Below are 19,696 nucleotides of genomic sequence, written 5' to 3'. Positions count from 1 at the left end.
TGTAGTAGCTGGTGGCGCGCTTGTGAACACTTCAGCTCTACATTCCGCCTGCGGCTCTCCAGTGTTTGAAGGTTAAGACTTTCCCTAGGAGGACAGTGAACAGCTCCAGTGGAGTCTTGATTGTGTGATATTCCCACCAGCTCATTTCTGTTAGCAGTTGTTCAGACCTGGATCTAGACCCTGGCTGCTCGGAGTGGCCAGCCATGTGGTCCTGGGAGCTCATTCACTGTCCCGCAGCATGAGTCCCCTTGTCAGTAGCACCCTTCCTTGTGGTGCTATTATTTGTAATTGGTGCATGATAACAAACAAAACCCACTACAGAGTAGGTCCTTGTGAAGTACCAGCTCTGGTGATGCTTAGACTCAAAGGAGCTTTCGGAATTCCTGGCAACACCACTGAAGTGAAGGAATAGGAGAACAGCGTCTGCCGTCAGCTCGTCAAAAGGCCATTTTGTCAGCGATGCACACGGGGAGAAGCTCTGTCCACAGCAGCAGGATATTCTTTGAGGAGAAGCGTGCTCTAATCACCTTTAAAATTAATTACATCATGACTGTACATGACTTTACACCTGGAAGTCCTGAAGAAAGAAGTCTCTGAGTGGGAGCAGGAAATGAGTCATGTTTCCAACTGGGGTTTAAAAGCCCTGAGTGTTCCTGCAGGATTGAAGTGAGCCCCCAGGGCTCATCGGTGGGTCTTTCTGCTGGTCCCGGCCACCTCTCCCGATGGACCACCTTCTGGTGGGACTCATGTTCTCCCATTTCTTTGGTTATTACTTTGTTGAAGGGATCCCATCATCCATTAGCTTCCTGAGAAAAGATAAAGCTTTTTATGTTGTGCATATCCAAAAATGTCTGCATTCTATTCTCATAGTGGATTAATGGTTTGGTTTGGTTTAGAAAACTAGAAATTCTTTCTTAGAAATGAGGCCAAGTTTCATTTTCTTATTCATCTAGAATTTCTATGAAAACTTCTGAATTCAATTCTGATTCTTGATTCTTATTAGGAGAACTTTTTCTTCGGCCATACTGGAAGATTTTCAAATCTTTATTCCCAACCTTCTCAAATTTCACAATAATGTACTTTGATACGGAACTCCTTTGAAATTCATTTGAGGGGCACTCAATAGATCTTTGAAATATGGAAACTCATTAATAGAAAATACTCTTGATTTTTAAACTGAGATATAATTCACAAACCATAAAACTCACTCATTTAAGGTGTATAATTCAGTGCATTTAGTAATTCACCAAGTTGTACATCCACAACTACTTAAGTCTAGAACATTTTTATCACCCCATAAAGAAACTCAACCGATTAGCTGTCACTCTTCAGTCCTTCCCCCCAGTCTCTGGCGACCACTAACCTGCCTTCTATGTAAATAGACTTGCCTGTTTTGAACATTTCCATGTGGCCTTTTCTGTCTGGGTCCTTTCACTCAGCACAATGTTTTCAGAATTTATGTGTTTTATGGCATTAACCAGTACTTGATTCCTTTTTATGGTTGAATATTGTTCCATTGTATGGATACAGCACATTTTATCTTTCCATTCATAAGTTGATAGACATTTGGGTTCTTTCTACCTTTTGGCTTTTATGAATGATACTGCCGTGAACATTTGTGTACAAGTTTTTGTGTGGACAAGTTTCAATTCTCTTGTGGAATATACTTAGGAGTAGAATCAATGGGTCAAATGGTAGTTCTATGTTTGACTTTTTGAGAACCTGCCAGACTAGTTTCCAATGAAACGGTACAATTCTGAAGTCCGTTGATTTTCTTCCTTCTGTTTTCCTTTTTATCTTTGTGGAATTCCATTTTAAACTATGAAGAGGAATCAGCAATCAACACAGATTCTTTAATAAATTACCAAAGAAGGAGACATAGGGTAACATAAATTATATCGACTCCAAGTGAGGGAACTCTGCATTCTGAGAATGGCTGTGTCCTTATGGATGACCAACCGCCCCAAATTTCTGGGCAAACCAGAGCAGTTGGTCACGTACTGTGGCAGAGCCTTCTACCACCAGTGCGAATTTACCAGGTCAGACTATTTCTCCAGTTTTTATACCCAGCTCTGTTAGGTCCTGCACTTGCATTCTTGTTTCACAGAGTGCTTACAGCCACACACAGAGACTCCATTACTTGTGTCTCAGTCAGTCACAAGGTAAATACGCACGAAAGGTGGTGAGTGCTTGACTTTACCTCAGTGTAGGCTGTTGGTACACACTGTGTTACCTCCATGGAAGTGGGAGGCAGTGATCCCACAATTTTACCCAGAGATGATTAGGTAGGTCAAGGAGCACTGAGGTCATCTGAACACCTTCAGGTCTGAAAGCTCGGTGCTTCTTGACTGACAGCCTTCACATTTGGCCCTGGAGGCAGCACTGCCAATTGTGCTTTATTCCCTATTATTTTACCTGCGCCCCTTAATTACTTGGAGCGAGTTCGGGCTTGTTATAGCCCCGTCCAAAGAGGGTGCTTTGCAACAGCCTGAACATTGGCTCTCCTGATTACAGATAAATTCTTTTCTAATGCTGATAGAACATGAAAAAAGCTTGAGCTACAGGAAAACCTTGGCACTAGGGACCAGAAGTGCTACAGGGCTGGGTTGGGAACTTGGGTGGAGGAGAGAAACAGTTTATTCTTACTGATTCATCGATTTTACTTGGGGGTGTGGTGACACCTGGGGCTCTCAGGGCATCTCCTCACCCTGCGTGTTTATCTGAACTCTCTTCCGTCACCTTTTGTCAACTGAACATGAGGATAAGGTGGGGATGGAGATGGCGGGGGGAAGGGTAAGATGAAGTCTGTGTCCAGCACTCATTGAACATCTTCTAGAAACAACCCGTCATAAGACACTCATTGCCTGAAATGGCAAATGATCTTTCTACTGGACCAGTGGGAGAAATCAAGCCAGCTCAGCCGCTGGGATCTCCTCTCTGCCAGATTCTGTCTAAACTAGTCCTGTTCTGCAACCATGCCTCATTCCATGTCTGTTCATTGCACACATCTCACTGCACACACACTCATGGTCACTCATGCATGTATGCACGCACATACACAGTGCTCACAGTGCCCACACGTGTGCACATGTGCATGTACACACGTGCACACACACTGCTCCACATCAGGTTTCAGTCATATTCTGCAAGTTGGACCAGTGTCAGTTCAAATTCAAATAATTATTTGGGCCACTTCACACATTGGCTTCTAATCACACAGAGTTATTTGTCATTCCCTTTGTGTGTGAGAGGATGTCATGCTTATCAGCTTTCGGAAACCTTACTCTCTCTGCCCCAAATGCAACTTTCCCTCCCTTGAAAATTCCCATTTATCCTATTGGAATTAGAAGCAGTACACGATCACGGTTAAGCACCCCCAATCTGGAGTGAGGTCCTGGATCCAAACATGGTTCTGTGGATCAGTGGCTGTGTGACCACAGGCCACCTGGCTCCTCTCAGAAGCCCTGACCGGTGATTGTAAGAGCTGAAGCTAATCGCAGAGTGTGAGACACCTTGAGGACCAGAGGGTGCCAGGTGCCCCCAGCACTGGCATCGATGAGGCAGGAGCCTGGCACACATTACTGCCTTTCCAGTCTTTGCCTCAGTTTCCCTCAACAAAATATTGCCATGGCAGTGCTTGACATTCCAGTGCAGACAACAAGACATCAGGTGCCACCTGGGACGAGCAGTCCTGTTGCAGTGAATGCCATGAAGGGAACTCGCTGCTCAAGAAAACAAGAGTAGAAGCCCACTGCCAAGTCTGTGACTGGCTGAGCAGACAGAATGCGACAACAGAGAGGGCCTGTTTATTGGCAATTTTTAATGAAGATACAATATATCTGGGCAACCTATACAGCAGGACTTGGGTTTAACTCAGGCTCATTCCAACTGTGTCTGTCTGTCCATGAGCACCTCTCCTCAGCACATTTTGTTCCGAAGGCTAAGAACACCTTTGTATAAACACACACATCTAAGCGTCCTTGGAGTCCTGCCCCAGACTCAGTAATCCATTAACTGTTTTAGACTTCCTTATTCTGGAAACTGAGCTGTTTCATGTTGTGGCCTGAGGAGCACTGGTGCGGTAAAGGGCGTAACAATGAGGGTAACTTTCGGGCTGATAATTTGTTCAGGTAAGTGAACCAGGGCACCTACAAGTCTGAGAAAGACTAAACACTCTGTCCTCACCTGCACACAAATATACTTCAGAAAAAAAGGAGGAGAATAAACTATGAGAACAAAGTAATTCTGCCAATGCACCATGGCAGTTACAAAGGGCTCACAAAAGCAGTTAATTACTTTTGCTTTTAGACAGAAATCTGGGGTGCATGCAATCTGAGAAATCATTTCCCAAACCCTTATGAAGCAGGTCTTGTTTTGAGGTGTCCTAGCGTTGAATAAGGATCTCAACCTTGGGAAACATTGCCTGTGAGCTCTTCCACAGTACTGCCTGCGTCTCCCCGCAAGTGAAGCTTGGTCCTCTCATGAAGCTCTAGGCTGCCCCACCCTGCCCGGCCACGCTGGGAAAGCTGGAGGAGCACCCAGTGTGGTGCTCTGCAGACAAACCACAGAGAATTCCTGACTCTGGAAGGGAACACAAAACCTGTCACATAGATCTCCGGGAGTGGGAAAAGATGAAACAGAGGAGAATGAGAAATCGTTCATGGAAGGATGTGCTGGGATTTCTTGAGTAACTTCTACAGGACCCCACTGAGGGCTAAGTGTTGGTCATTTCCCTTTCTTCAGCTCCAAGCAGGGAACAGAAAACCCCATACCTTTTCCTCTTACATATAAAATAACACAAGGAAATTGGCATTCCTGGGTGTAATCAATTCAGCAACATTTCTAAGTGATGATTTTTCTAAAAAGCAGTACCAACAACAACAGTCAAGGGAGTGAGCTAGTCTCTTTCTTCACCAGTTAGGTTTTCAGTCGCATTTTATACTCTCTTTCATTCAGGTTCCACTGCTAATACAAGAATAAAAACAGAGCAGTAGAGCTTCAAATGCGATGGTCGTGACAGTGTAATGTCTTGAAAGACAATGCCGGGAAGAGGGAGGGACATACCCTGTGAACAGAAAGAAAGAAGGACAGCAGAGTAACACCGTGTTCCAAGACCAAACTACCCTCGTGTTCATCAGCCAGCTCTCGCGGACTGACGTACTCACTAACCAGCTGGCACGTCCTCTGCTGGGCATCCACACCACTCACTGGGGTCCGGGGCCAGTGCCGCCTGCTGTCTCTGCACCTGCTTAGGGACCCAGCCCCGTCCTCCACAACCCAACCCTGACTCCTCCAAGGTCCTGCTGACCCGGCACCCCTGGGATGTTTTGGGGCACATCCAACTTTCATTCCAGCACGCGACTCTGGCTGCTCTTCTACAGTCCACTCTTCACCCAACATCTAGAGGGAACTTTTGAAAACACAAATGTGATTTGATGACATCATCTAATTCCTTAAAATTTTAAATGATTTTCCTACTGGATTAAAGATAAAAAAAAAATCTGTACTCTTTACTCGGCCCTAAGACCCTACCTAATCTGGCTCTAGCCTTCTTTTCTGCAACCATGTTTATCTCCAACCTCCCTGTCACTCCCTGTGTTTTCGTTACATAATAGTATTTTATGTTTTAACATATCAAATTATTTCCATCACAGCGTTTTCATATATGCTGTTCCCCTTGCCTGGATGTCTTTACTCGATAATTTTCGTTGCTCGGTCATTATCCTATTGAGAGAGGGGCCATTAGTGAGAGGTATGTGGTCCAGGCAGGATTATTTCATGGTGTTCCCGGGAAACCACACCTACCAAGAACGAGGCTACAGATGCGTCCCTTTGCACAGCGCTCGAGCCCTCCCTGTGCTGTGAAAGCCGACACTCCTAGTCCTTTTCCTGAGGTCACACTTTGATCTCTGTTGCAGGTGCTTCCTTGGAGAAGGCTGAGTGACAGGGCTCCTGCCACCATGGGCTGCTGAGCGCTCACACACATCCTGTGACCAGGGCTGGCACTGGGTGACACCCTGAGTGACCTGGCAGAGTGGGTCTGTGACCTCCTGTGCTCTCCGCCCAGAGCCACCACAAGAAGGTGGGGAGAAGGTGGGTCGTGCTTCCTTGGCCCACATGACCAGGGAAGGTGTGGACATTGGCTCAGCTTTTCCTGTCACCTTTAAAACAGTAATAGAGGTGTGGCCTCGAAATGCTCTCAGGGGCTGCAAGTAGGTATTCTGAATGTGTGTATCTTGGGCCTTTTTCTTTTTTCTAGTGCTGAAAAAAATCACAAACCCGAAGATGTGTCAAACTTTGTAGAACTTCAAAGTAAATTTAAAGGGTTCTTCTTCCTTGATAACTGTGCTCATCTCTCCTTTACCTGGAAGTGAATGGCCGGCCCCAGAAATAGTCATAGTTCTGCCAGACTTCTGGGAGGAGACCTAGAAGGTCTGGGATGGCGGGGTACAGCACAGGGGCTGCAGCTGGGGGCCTCACCCTGCACTCACCCATCCGACTGAGCGGGCGCCTCCGAGGCCCTGGCAGTGCTGCTCAAGCTCCCCTGCGCGGCTCGGGCGCAGTCCCTCTGCTCTCCTCACTACTATTTTAAAATGTCTGTCATCTCCTATAACATTACCAGCACGCACTGCACCACGAGAGCCCTTCCTGTAGTGGGGACATTTGCATGCTGCCAGGTGTGACCTATGGGGCAGCCCTGCCCGCCTGAGTCACCCAGCAGGTGGTGGCAGGGGGGCAGCTGGGAAGGGTGCCTTTCCCGCAATGGAAGCAGCCTGTGCACCTGAGAAGCTGTCAGGCCCTTGGGCCCCCTCCCTGTGTTTGCTTCTTGGAAACCAGCCTGGCACAGAGCCTGGCACAGACTTTGAACCAGGCAGACGTGGGTTCGAAGTCCCATTTCGCCAACACATTAGCTCCATGACCTTCCTGTCCTGAGCTCTCATGTGTGACATGCTGGCCCTTGTGACTGGCAGGAGGGCTGCCTGGATGGAATAAGCGATACTCAGCATTTGGTGCTGTCCCTGCTGCTGGGGGTGCCGGGGACGGCTGGCTTCCCTCCCAACCTCTGGTGACGAGCCTCTCCCCAGCAGGTCCCCCAGGTGCAGGGCTCAATCTCGGCCCTGTGTTTCTTTCCTGCCACAGAAACTTCTGGCCCTCCTTGGTCCTGACCACACAACCTTCCCCACTGGGCAGGAAACACCCCAAGCTGCCCTAATGTAGGCAAGGTGAAAATGTCAAACCAAGCACTTAAAATTCTCATGCCCTCACAGCGCTTGGACATTCACTTCTCCAAAGTGGGAACTGCAGTGAAATTGAGACACTGGCATCCAGATGTGTGTTAGCCAAGGCTCCGTCTCTTAGGGTATTGACCTTCCCTCCCCTGATGAGGGGGCCTCAGTGTTCACCCTGGAAGTTCCCAGCAAACGGACCGTGGCCCCCATAAGACAGGACTGAGCACACCTGCACAGACGACAGCGGGGTCTGCCTCCCAGGCCTCCAAGTGCTCGGAGGGAGGAGCCACATGATTTCTTTTTAAATTTACTTTTTGCTAGAGTGGACAGACAGTATTAGTTTCAGGCATTCAGCAGTGACTTGCCATTTATTTGCCTTACAACATGGTCACCATAGTAAGTCTAGTATCCACCTGTCGCCATACAAAGTTATATCATCTACTCTCTGAGCTGTACACACACCCCATGATTTGCACCATAACTGGGATTCTGTGTCTCTCATTTCCCTTTACCTCAGGCAACCACCAATCTGTTCTCTGTGAGTCTGTTTCTGTTGTGTGTTTAATTCCACATGTAAGTGAGATCATATGGTGTTTGTCTCTGTCTGACTTAATTCACTTTGCTAGGTCCCTCCATATTGTCTCTAACGGCAGGATTTCATTCTTTTTTATGGCTGAGTAATACTCCATTGTATATATGCACCACCTCTTCTTTATCCAGTCGTCTATTGAGGGGCACTTGGGTTGCTCCCATATCTTGGCTACTGTGAATAATGCTGCAGTGAACATAGGGGTGCGTATGTCTTTTCGAATTCGTGTTTTGGATTTCTTCAGATAAATACTTGGAAGTGGAATGCTGGGTCAGAAGGTAGTTCTATTTTTAATTTTTTGAGGAAGCTCCACACTGTTTTCCGTAGTGGCTGTACCAATCTTCAATCCCACCAGCAGTGCAGGAGGGTTCCCTTCTCTCCACAGCCTCACCAACAGTTGTTGTTTGTTGATTTATTGATGATGCCATTCTGACAGCTGTGAGGTGGTATCTCATTGTGGTTTTTATTTGCATTTCCCTGATAATTAGTGATGTTGAGCATCTTTCCATGTGTCTGTTGGCATCTGTGTGTCCTCTTTGGCGAAATGTCTGTTCAGGTCCTCTGCCCATGTTTTTATTTGGATTTTTTTGGGTTTAGTTTTATGAATTCTTTATATGTTAGGTTGGTGTAAAAATAATTGCAGTTTAAAAGGTTAAAAATAATTGCAAAAACCACAATTACTTTTGCACCACCTAATATTTTTGATATTAACCCATTATCAGATGTATCATGAGTAAATATCTTCTTCCATTCACTAGGTTGTCTTTCATTTCATTGGTGGTTTCCTTTGCTGTGCAAAAGCTTTTCAGCTTCATGTAGCCACATTTGCTGATTTTTTCCTTGTGTCGCCCTTGACCAAAGAGACAGATCCAAAAAATTCTGCAAAGACCAATGTCAACGTGTTTGTCGCCTAAGTTTTCTTCTAGGATTTTATAGTTTCAGGTCTCACATTTAACTCTTTTATCCATTTGGAGTTTTTTTTATATATATAGTGTAAGAAAGTGAGCAGCTTCATTTTCTTACATGGATCCAGTTTTCCCAGCACCATTTATTGAATAGACTGTCTTTACCCCACTGTATATTCTTGCCTGCTTTTGTTATAAATTGACCACACAGGTGAGGGTTCATGTGTGGGCTCTCTATTCTGTTCATTGATCTATGTGTCTGTTTTTGTACCAGTACCATGCTGTTTTGATTACTGTACCCTTGTAGTATTGTTTGCTGTCAGGTATTGCGATGCCTCCAGTTTTGTTCTTTCTTAGGATCACTGTGGCCACTTGGGCTCTTTTGTGGGGGAACCCTAGGATCGCTCACATCATTTCCATCCTTGGAAGTCTGTGGTCCTAGCTGAGTGGGTCTCTGCCCATCTCTAGATGCCAACGTGGGCATTCTGACACCTCACATACACCTGCAAGGAAAGCTGTGTGAGAATACGCTCTCGGCACTCTGGAAACACCCCTTTCTGAACTGTGGATGCTGCAGCCCCAACTTGCCAAACAGCTTAGGACAGAACATGGCCCTCAAGTCCTGATAACATCAGCCTGGCTTGTCCCAGCTTGAGCCCAGCTGCTCAGCTCCAAGGGCGTCCCAGAGTTTCAGGGGTCAGAAAACCACCACCCTTCAGGACAGCTGGCCTGTGAGTCATTGTTCATTTGCTCTATCGACTCTTTTTATTTATTCTTTTCCTAAGTTTGAAAAGTGGATTTCTAAAAGCCCCGGGAAATCCCTTACAACAACCTTCTGACCAGAGACAGACCAAGTCCTGAGGCCCGTTTGTAATGTGTTCTGCTTTTTATTCCATTTAGACTTCAAAGCTTTAAACGGCCAAAGTGAGGGACCTCCAGGGACTAAAATAAACCTCTCGGGACAAATGTGCCACTTATAATTTGCATGTTGTCCTTCCCTGTGGCTTGATTCATTTTATGATTTCGACTTTGGGTTCCATGTATGGTTCAGACAGATTGGCCTCCCTCTCCTCCTCTGTGTGTTACCCATCTCTGTCACGTATTTTCTATCCACTATTTATTATCTATCCAACCGTCCTTACTGAAGACCTGACCCTCCTGCTAGAATGGAAGCCCATCCTGGCAGGGAGTTTGGGTACTCGGCCCCGCAATGACCACATGTCGTGCCTTCTGCTCAGCCCTCAGCGCCTTGTCCCTGATTCAAGGGACTGTGGCTCAGGTGCAGGGTTGTTGCAACACCACTAGGTGGACATAGCACCTGGGCTTAGCAAGGTCCTGTGATTTCCTGTGCTGGCACTTCTCCACACTGAGCATCACACAGGACACACTGAGATGCACTCGTCCCAGGTCTGTACCTGTGTTTCAGAGTCTCGCTTTCTAAGGAAATTAACATTTTATTGGGAATTAAAAATGAATAGCTGTTAATGGTTTAATACACTCTCTCCTTCAGAAAGCATTTCATATTCATGACAGTTTTCAAGGAGATACACAAACATGACAATCAGCTGTAGAACTGGGGCGCTGATGCAGAGACACGATGACACTGTCATTCTGCAGTCAGACTTATAAGCTCCTGGCTGGGAACTCAACTTCCTTCTTACTCAATATTTCCAACATGGAACATTTAAATATTATTCAGATCTATTTATTTCATCACTGAAAATGCAAGGAAAATTCAAACACGTAACCACTGTGCGTCACCTCATTGCTTCCTGTTGTATTGAGTTTTCAAAAAGGGCAACTGAAAGCTAAGAACTTGTTCACCTGAAGGAAGAAAAGGCAACTGCTGTTAGAATCCATGACAGGGCCACCCTGGTAAATGGGAGAGTTTCTGCAGCACCCTGGGATCAGACCATTGTCTTCGTGGAAATACAGTGATTGATTTTTTCTCCTCAGGAATGCCTATCTTGGGATGCTTGCAAAGGTTTGAGCGTAAGCTGCTGAAGGACTGAAACACAAAGCGCCTGGCTCAGTGCAGTGACTGACCTGGGATCTCCCCACCTGCCTCAGTCCGACCAGCTCCAAGCCGAGCAGGTACTGAGGGCAAAGTGCATCTCTGTACCGGGGTCCTCACTAGGGAGTTGGCTATCGGGAAAAGTTACACACTGTGCTTTCATTTTCACCTTTGTGCTCATTCTTCAACGATGATAATTTAAAAAAATAAAGGGAAAGACAAACTTCTTAAGCAAAAGACTGATGAAACAATGAAAGAAAAACAATGTTCTAAATATGCAAAACTGTTTTTACTGCATCCCATCTCCAGTGAGGAGACGACAGATGCCATGTGACTCACCTATGACAAGCACCGGGGTTCTTTGCTCATGTCTGCTGATAATCTGATGAGACGGTATCAGGAAGAAAGGAAGGAAACAAGATGAGAAGTCATAACAGGCACAGTCTTGCTTCCATTGTGTTCACACTGCACAAATTCTTAAATTCATATTAATCAATAGTAAAGATACTTTATTTCTTTCAAACAGATTACACAATATTGCACTCCAGTTGCAAGTAGCGTGTAGGAAACAGTCTGTTTAGAAACTGCAATAAAAATCGACGAGACCTGATGTTTTACGGCATCACCGACCCAGCTATAACCACCACACCGAACCGTTAACCAACTGAAAAAGGGCAGTGTTTAGTAAACCCTTCTTTTTATTCCAGTGTCACTGACCCTGGAAGGACTGAAAGTTTTGTAGTTCAAAAACTATATACATACGTATAGAATAAGGAAGCTTTCCAGCCAGAAGCACTGCTAATCCTTACCGTGTGTTGGTGAAATCGACTGCTGTCAAGCTATTTTCCTTCTTTACCCTGTGTTTTTTCTTTTCTATCATGTTTAATTGTGTTACTTTATATGCTATTCTTTCATGAGCAAATGACACTATTTTGCCATAGAAACTATTGCTCATTTCTGTGAAAAGCAATTACAAGCTTTTTCATTCAGACTGAGCTGCAACATTTTGTTTTCTCCCAAGTGACTCAGCAAATTGGGATAATTACGGGTTACAAAAGGACTTCTCACCTCCAGTCACACACTCTGAACAGAAGAGAGGGGTGTTAACCCAGCTCCCTCCTATTGCAGTGTGGGGCCACCCTCCTCCTGATTTCACACTGTCCCTCATGTCTACTTCCAGAATCCCCTGGAGTGATTCTCTCCTGCACCTGTACCCTCTCAAGTGCAAGTGCTTCTGGGAAATCTTTGTGGTTTAAACAGAAACCAATATTTTTAAAAATGTTTTTCATCTATTATATGGATGGTGAGTCTGCACCACTAAAATAAATTTCAACTATGTTTCAGTTCATCCTATTCTGACAGTAGAAAGGCACAAAACAATTATATTTAAAGCATTCACATATAAAATTAATGGAACACCTGCAAATAAGTAAACTGAGTATATGAAGAGATCCTTTAAAAAGTTCCTCTCATCTTGGACAAGTCTTCTTTAACTAAGTGCAACCCAATGAACAGCAACATAGAAGCATTTTTAGAGGAACAACTGGTGGGGAATTATTAGAGCAGGGTAGACACTGTCTTTAAATGGACCCTACTTTGAGAGAGGCACGTCTGTCAGCCAACAGAGACTCCAAAAAATGTGCATCGGGGACTTGCTTGCAAACTAATCATTTTGTACAGAGCACACAGAGCTGCGAACACTGCTTACAGGCACAGGTTGAAAATACAATTAACAAATACAAAAAGATCGCCAGGAGAAAATAGAGAAAGTGAGAAAGGAGCAAGTAATTTAATATGATACATTTAAAGCTAAAACTGCATGAAGTGAAGACAAATTATTTGAAGAGCAATGACTGTGTAAAATAAATATTTTTTAATAAAAAATATTTAAGTAGCTCAAAGACCTACTCTCACAGTAAAAGTTATGAAAATACAATATTAAACAAATACAAACATAACAATTTGAATTGGTTGAAAAATATTTTACCATTGAGACACTCATTTCTCTCCCCTCCATGTTCTTCTGTATTTTTGACTCTGAAGAGATATTCGATAAAACACAGCTGTGAAACAGTTGACCGGGTGACAATGTTTCTTTGGGTCGTCGTCACTGCTACAAAATTGCTCTGGAAGGTTGTGAGTCTGCCTGCTAGCTATTCGTTTAACTCCGAGAGTCCTGCCCTTCAGAGTTGGGGTGCATGACTCGGAACCACAGTCTGGGCCTTGTCTGTCTCCAGCGGCCGCGTGCGTAGAAGGGCGAGCTGGGGCGCATCTGGGGTGCCTGCGACAAGGCTTCCCTCTCCCTTGCGAGGAGCCGGGGAGGCGCACAGTGAATGGTGCTGCGGAGGACGTGCTGGCAGGGGGACAAGCCTCTGTCCACGTGCAGACGTGGTTCCCAGCGGTACGTCAGTCCACCTGATCTTTCAATCGTACACGTGTCCACAAGCCCATGGTAGTGGCATTAATGGAATGACCCTAGAGGTGACCTGAAAAGTGCGGAGTCGTGAAACACGCCCAGTTGCCCTGGGACGTGATGCTGAGCAGCAGAGCTCCGTGTGGGATGGCGCAGCGTGACGCGGGTTTACTGTGCTGGCCAGCACTTGGCCAGTCCACGGTGACTGGCGGCAGAAAACACCCTGGCACTCTTGGTTTCTGGCCGCTTTGCTTTTGTTTCTTTCTGAAATCAGTATAGTCACCGTTAAAACGCATCACGGGGCCTCTTAGCAGACTCTCAGAAAGACGCCCCTGAAGACCCTTCCCTCTGGGAACAAGGGCGCGGGCGCAGGAGCATTGGCTGTGTCATCACAGCAGTAACTCCGCTCGGTCCTGGTTTCCAAGATATAGGGTCCCGTCTTCTCTGCAGCATTTCCAACCTTCTGAAATGACAAGCTTCTTCAGCGAGGTTCTTCATTCTGCAGAAGGAGCAGTCGTGTGGTCACCGGGGCGCACTGGACAACACCTGCGACAGTGAAGATGGCCCTGGGTCCCAAATCATCCATGACATACAAAGCCTCGCTTCCTGGGGTGTAAGGAAAAGCAGAATCCACACCTGTCCAGGCACACATTGTCAGGCCATACGTTATGCTCCAAAATCTGCTCCCTGCGATCTTTGGTTTTGTGACATTTTCTGCATTTTAAAACATCTGTTTGCACTTTAAATTTTGAAAAGAAGTTGGTAGCCTTAGTAAAGACAAGCTTTCATCTTGTTTCTCTGAAAGAACAAATATCCATGTCTTTGCATGCCTTTTTCTGGACTTTCAAAATGTGTGTTTGCCTCCAACGACTCCTGAGGCAGTAAAGACACTTCCTGTGACTGTTGGTAAGGCCAGTGCTGCCATCACAGTGCTGAACAACAAAACAGAAAACAAGGCAGGCAGTCCAGATACATACTTGCAGGCAAACAAATTCCAGCCTTTTTAAACGCAAACCTCTCTGAAAAGGCCCAAGGGCTGGCCTGAATGGGGGGAGGGGCAGCGCTCATGGCTACTCAAACCACTTGTTTACCTAAAAGGCTGAGTTAAGGTCCGCAGAGCCTCCAGCTGGACAGGGGAGAAAGGAGCAGTGACTGGAGGCCGCTGGGTTTGCTCCTTCCGCAGGGCATGGTGCACCCTGAGATACAGCTCTGTCCCACGGGCTCCGTCCCACGGGCTCTGTCCCACAGGCGTTCAGTGGCCCCCACAGGTGTTCTTTTTTATCAAAGAGAAATGTGAGAAGAACTGTGGAAGATCTGAGTTTTTTTCCCTGAAATTAAAGAATGTTTGTCCCTAAGGAACCCCAAGGACAAGTTACCATTCCATTATAACAATGTTAAAATCAGTAACACTTTCTTTGTAAAAGACCAACAATCAGAGAGACCTAGCTTTTGGCAGGCCTGCCATTTTAATGAAGTGAAGGACAGGAAGATGACTAAACACCAACAGACAGAAGAGCAATTTTCATGAATTACATACTGGGAAATAGAACTCATAAATTACCCACGTGTGACTGTTACTCATGGGTCCCCAGTAGGTCGGGTGCATTCTCCAGCTCTGACTCTGAATTTTGAAAAGCAAACGTTTGTACTTCATGGGGTAATAAGCTGATGAAATTATTATCTAGTTCTGGATAGTATATTTTCATTTTAATTGACAATATCTCTATCTACAAAGGGGGAAAAAAATAAAATACGTGTATTTTTTCACTTAGAAAGCATACCTTTGTTTATCTTCAATTTTCTGAAATTTTCATGAAATCCTAAAATGAATCTGCATGGATTTCAACACAAGTTTCCTGATTAAACTAGAGAAAAATTACAGCTTGCATTCTTGGTTCCGCAGCTTCCAGAAGTTACAGCTTTAGTCTCAAGCCAGTAACACTGTGAGGACAGATCACCTGCCCTTCTGCCCAGCTGCCAGATGACCCTACGAAGGGAAGGGGTCCCGCCCTGTGCTTGGGTCCTGGCCGTCCCCACTGGCTCTTCCTCAGAGGAGACTGTGCAGGCCTTTAGGTGTCGAGTCACAGGGACTGTGGTCAGAAGCAGATGTCATCTCAGTCCCAGAGCACTCATTTCTCCCCACCCTCCAACTGGCCAGACATCAGGTCTCCTGGGTTGGGGTTTTAAGAAACAGGAGCTATGTTTTGGGTCTGAGGGAGTAAAACTGAAGTAAATATTTACAGTGCTGGTAAATGCTGAGGACATACAGAAAACTAGGTGGGTCCTTTGTGACCTGTGTCTCCTGTCTCTGAGATGTAATACGAAACAGCTCAGAAGGCAGGTGGCACTCGAACAAACAGGATCAAGGTAGAGGGAGGAGATGGTGAGTTACACAGACCTGTCTCCTGCAGATTCACCCTCAGTAGTTTCCTAACTCGGCTGTCACTTTCCCTCTTTCCTCAACTCCTCCACTTTGTCATAAGTGGAAGTTCTCACAGGCTAACCTCACTCCTTACATCTTTCCTAGGCTCAAATCTAAAAAGGGCCTTGGGAAGGTTATTTCATGGACTGAATCCTAAATTCTCTTTCAGGTCAAGGCTTTTGACATTGGAGCACTGTGGTGAGGGAGGAGGAGAGTCTGGGTTGATTATATTTTTATGGTGCCAGGGTTTATTTTGGTTTGTTTGTTCATCGTCTTGTTACTTAGATCTATTACCAACAAGTCCGCCTCCCTCTGTGCATGAAATGGAGTGCCTCTGGCAACCTCGGGGGAACTTATTGAAAAATTGACACTTTACCAACTCCAGTAGACAGTGTTATTTTGTTTTCCTTCTCTGGGTTCCAATCATGAAATGTGGATACGCAGATTAGTGACTAGATACAGAATCATAAAGTGCAGAGGTCGGAGACCATCCTGTCTGCCTTTACACCATGGACAATGGGAGACTAGGCCAAAAGTGTCAGCGTGATGACTGACAGAGGGCAGGCCTCCATCTGGGTCCCACTGGGACCATGCCAAGCCCCTAAAACTCTAATCCTCCACACCAAGGTGTGCATGGCACCTTCAGCTCATCTCATTCAGAAAGACAATCTGTGAAAAGCACAAGTTAATTTTTTTTTTTGTTATTTGTTTTTAAGTTTGGACTATCTACATACATTCTTTGGGGATTTAGTGGGAAATAATCTTCAATAATTTAAGGAAGAACTTAAGTCATGATCCGAGTTCAAAAGAAACAATGAAATCCTCTCTCCTTGTTAATTTTCACATCTGTAGTAAGGCCATAGCCACTCAGGGGACTTATTAGGCTTTTTTCAGTCCTCAAACACAGGTGACCTTGGACAAACATGTCTTGTGGCACCTCCCCCACCAGCCTAAAGACTGATACTGTGTCTTCAATTAGTTTACTGATATGTCAAGGGCAGACAGGATACTTCCATCACATGAATTTCTTTTATCCACAGCACCTTGTCATCGAAGGGTAAGAGAAGAAAAGATGTATCCTCTCCCTTCTCTGTCCCCACAAATACCCTCCCCACGTGTGCATGGAGGGAGGGTAGCAGGTGACAGTGAGGACATGGTTCCTTAGCTCCTCACTGAGAACTGGAGACCACCCTGTGCTATTGGTGCCCCAGGCCCACAGATTCACCTCCTGTGTGAACAGAGGCCAGTAAACTACAGTCGCAGCCCTGTGGGACTCTAAAACACAAGTGACCTGGTCCAGACGCCAAGCCAACAAACGGAAGCTCCTCGAGAACTAAGCAGCTCCAGTCACTCTCCTTACAAAGCTCTCAAAGCAATTAAAACTCGATTTAGCCAGAGACCTTTCCAGCTAAGCGCACGCCAAACTGCTACCAAGGCCCTGTAGAGCTCCCCTTCCCCACCACGCGCGCAGGTGGCGGCGGGAGGACCGAGCGCACAGCCAGCCCTTCTGCGGAGGGGAGATGGCAGCCACCCAGGGCTCCAGGCGAACCATCAGCTCGGACCAAACCTCAGGACGCCCACGGGTCAATTTCCACAGGGACGAGGGCTCCCAGGCTAGCTTCCACGCAGGAAATAATAACAGCAGAGGTGAAAAACTGCTTTCGACAGTATTTTATAACTCCGATTTCTCTTTTCATAAAACTAAGCCACCGGGATGGTGTTAAGGCACAGAATACCTTTCCAGGCAGTCAGAAGCAGTGCATGCAAAAGACAAGACACGGGACGTGCAGGGACCAGGCCGCTGGCCATCCTGCTCTGCAGCAGCGGCCACTCACACGCGAGGCCCTACGTCTCAATCTCCAGGGTCCCGAACAACGTTAGAGAACTGGCTCCATCCAAATCGGTCACACACCCCAGGCCTTCACAGAAGGCGCACAGACACCCCTCCCGAGCTCACACCTTGGGTCCGGGTCTCCCCGGGCACAGGCGGTCACACCAGAACCTGCAGCCCCTGACTGGGGGCCTCCTTGGCCTTCTTACAGGTGTACAGCCAGCGGATGATGCGGGCGTTTCTCTCGACGACCGACGGGGCGCTGGGCACCTGCTCCGTCAGCTCCTCCTCCTGCAGCCCCTCGTCGCCGCCGCTGTGCCGCGAGAAGCCGCTGTCGGAGGTGGCCACGCTCACGCTGCGGACCCTGAGGGCGAGGCAGTCCGACCCCGCAGAGAAGTTCTCCCTCCCGAGCGCCTCTACCACCTCGGGCTCCAGGCCACAGTACTGGAAGAAAGTGTCCATTTCTGCCAACGACATGGAGAAGCGGGAGCTGAGGTCCGACTGCGATCTGTGCAGGCCCCGGCGCCTCACCCCTCGGGGCTCCGGGCTCAGGGGCGCGGCTGGGTCTCTGGTGGGTGCGGCGGGCGCCGGGGGCGCGGAGGCAGCTACCGGGCCGGGCTTGGTGAGGGCGGCCTCCTCGCCCCTGGCCTGGCCCTCCTCTCCCTCTGAGGACGTCTGGTGGGGCGCCGGTGTCCTGTCCTTGCCCGGCCCCTGGAAGAGCTTCTTCACCAAGCCACCCCTGAGGTTGTCAGCGCCGGGTCCGCGCACGAACTCGCATTTCTGCCGGTAAATGACCAGCGAGTCAGGCCTCAGCGGCTTCCGCGCTATTGCCCTGCGCGCCACCGCACCGGGGACGCGGGCTGGAGGTTGAGGGTTGCCCGCCGGCCCTTCGCTCGCCCCAGGGCTGCTGCCCTCGGAAGCCGGGCCCCGGCCGACCCCGGGGCGGCCCTGCACATACTTGGCACGGTCGGCCGCCAACCTCTCCACTGCGCTCCTGCGCGCCGGCTCCGTCGCGTCCAGGTTCCGGGGGGTCTCGGGGAGCCGCTCAGTTCGGGGTGCGTCCAGGGCTGGCAGAGCACGCATCTTCATTGGGGGCAAACCAGCTAGGTTTCCTGTCGAAGTGCTCTCTCTAGTCACGGCACCAGTCTGTCCCTGGGCCAATTCCGAAGTTCACGCAGGGTGGGGACCAGCGCCCGGTGCCGCCCGCCAGCCCCGGAGTCTGGGCGAACACGAGTCCGCACCGATTGGCGAATCGCGCCAGGACCCGCCCCGCAGCTCCTGCCCGCCCAGCTTCTGGCGAAGAATCCCTGGGTCCTCACCTCACCTTCCGCCCAACCCCGCCCGCCCGCGGCTCTCATCAGGCCCGCCCCTCACCTCCTACCCCCTCCCCCCCTACCGCCCGGCCCTGCGATCTGGGTGGGGAGGGTCAGGCTGTGCCCCTGAGGTGAGGAACCGGGAGAGACCGAATTGGTTCAGCCCCAGGAGTCAGCCAGCCTGCCCTGGGCGGGCTGTGGGTCACTGCTGGTCGCTTGCATTTCCGGAGTGGAAGATGGCAGAACAGACAACCCCCACCCCTGGGAAGGATCTCAGGTCCTTTGAAATATTATGGTGACATCAGCATGTTTGGAAACTTTTGACTTCAGTTTCCTAAGTCTCTACCTGAGCACAGATTTTTATTATCACAACGGACACGGATATTAAAGGAAAGAAAAAGCCTCCGGAGAGGCTGTCTACGAGTTGCGTGGAAAGCACCCAGGAACACACAGGCACGTGGATCAGTTCCAGACACGGTTACTGGCGGCCATAGCCCTAACCAGACCCAGGCACCTCGCTCAGAGGCCAGGCTGGGGGCGGAGGCCAGGCTCAGTGTCTCGGAAGAAACCTGACCAAATGCGCACAATGAGTGCAGTTCTTCCTGTAACCAAGGCAACGGAGGAACCAGGCAGTGGATCAACCTAGGAATGCTAAAACTGTAAGAGAAAGTATTTCCAAAATTCCGTTTATTTCCAAAAGCTGGACATAGAACTAAAAATATCTGCCAAAGTGAAATGACCATGTTATTTATCTTTTGTGTTAAGGCCAACTCCGAGCCGTGCTGACCTTTCCAAGTTGTACTGGACTCCTCCGCCTCCTGGGAGCCCGAGAGTGGGCCCCTGAGCAGCAGGCAGAAGGTTCCTTAGGTCTGGGACTAATTCTGTCTCCAGAGAAGTGGCTCCGGTGCCAGTGAGGCCAAAGGAGCTGGTGGTCAGGCAGTACGTGCAGCAGCTGAAGAACTCAACCAAGGTTTGGCACA

The 19,696-nt window shown here is 47.9% G+C and overlaps 1 protein-coding gene across 3 annotated transcripts; it reads right to left on the bottom strand.

Annotated features, from left to right (window-relative positions):
* Positions 1 to 345: 345 nt before the first annotated feature.
* FAM110C (family with sequence similarity 110 member C) lies at positions 346 to 18,663 on the bottom strand. 3 transcript variants are annotated; one of them, XR_004424835.1, is made up of 3 exons: positions 17,532 to 18,663; positions 11,077 to 11,119; positions 346 to 806 (listed from the first exon to the last, which is right to left on the bottom strand). XR_004424835.1 is itself a non-coding variant. In XM_033125069.1 (2 exons), the coding sequence occupies exon 1, from the start codon at positions 18,490 to 18,492 to the stop codon at positions 17,563 to 17,565; it is 930 nt and encodes a 309-aa protein (XP_032980960.1). In that variant the 5' UTR covers positions 18,493 to 18,663; the 3' UTR covers positions 346 to 806; positions 17,532 to 17,562. The 3 variants fall into 3 exon arrangements, 2 of the variants coding, with proteins under 2 accessions (XP_032980960.1, XP_032980958.1); XM_033125069.1 differs by lacking the exon at positions 11,077 to 11,119; XM_033125067.1 differs by lacking the exons at positions 346 to 806; positions 11,077 to 11,119 and adding an exon at positions 11,286 to 14,082.
* Positions 18,664 to 19,696: the final 1,033 nt, after the last annotated feature.

This window comes from Rhinolophus ferrumequinum, chromosome 13, assembly GCF_004115265.2.
Source record: "Rhinolophus ferrumequinum isolate MPI-CBG mRhiFer1 chromosome 13, mRhiFer1_v1.p, whole genome shotgun sequence".
Lineage (NCBI taxonomy): Eukaryota > Metazoa > Chordata > Mammalia > Chiroptera > Rhinolophidae > Rhinolophus > Rhinolophus ferrumequinum.
Note: the sequence above shows the minus strand (reverse complement) of the source record. Positions and strands in the feature narration are given on the sequence as shown.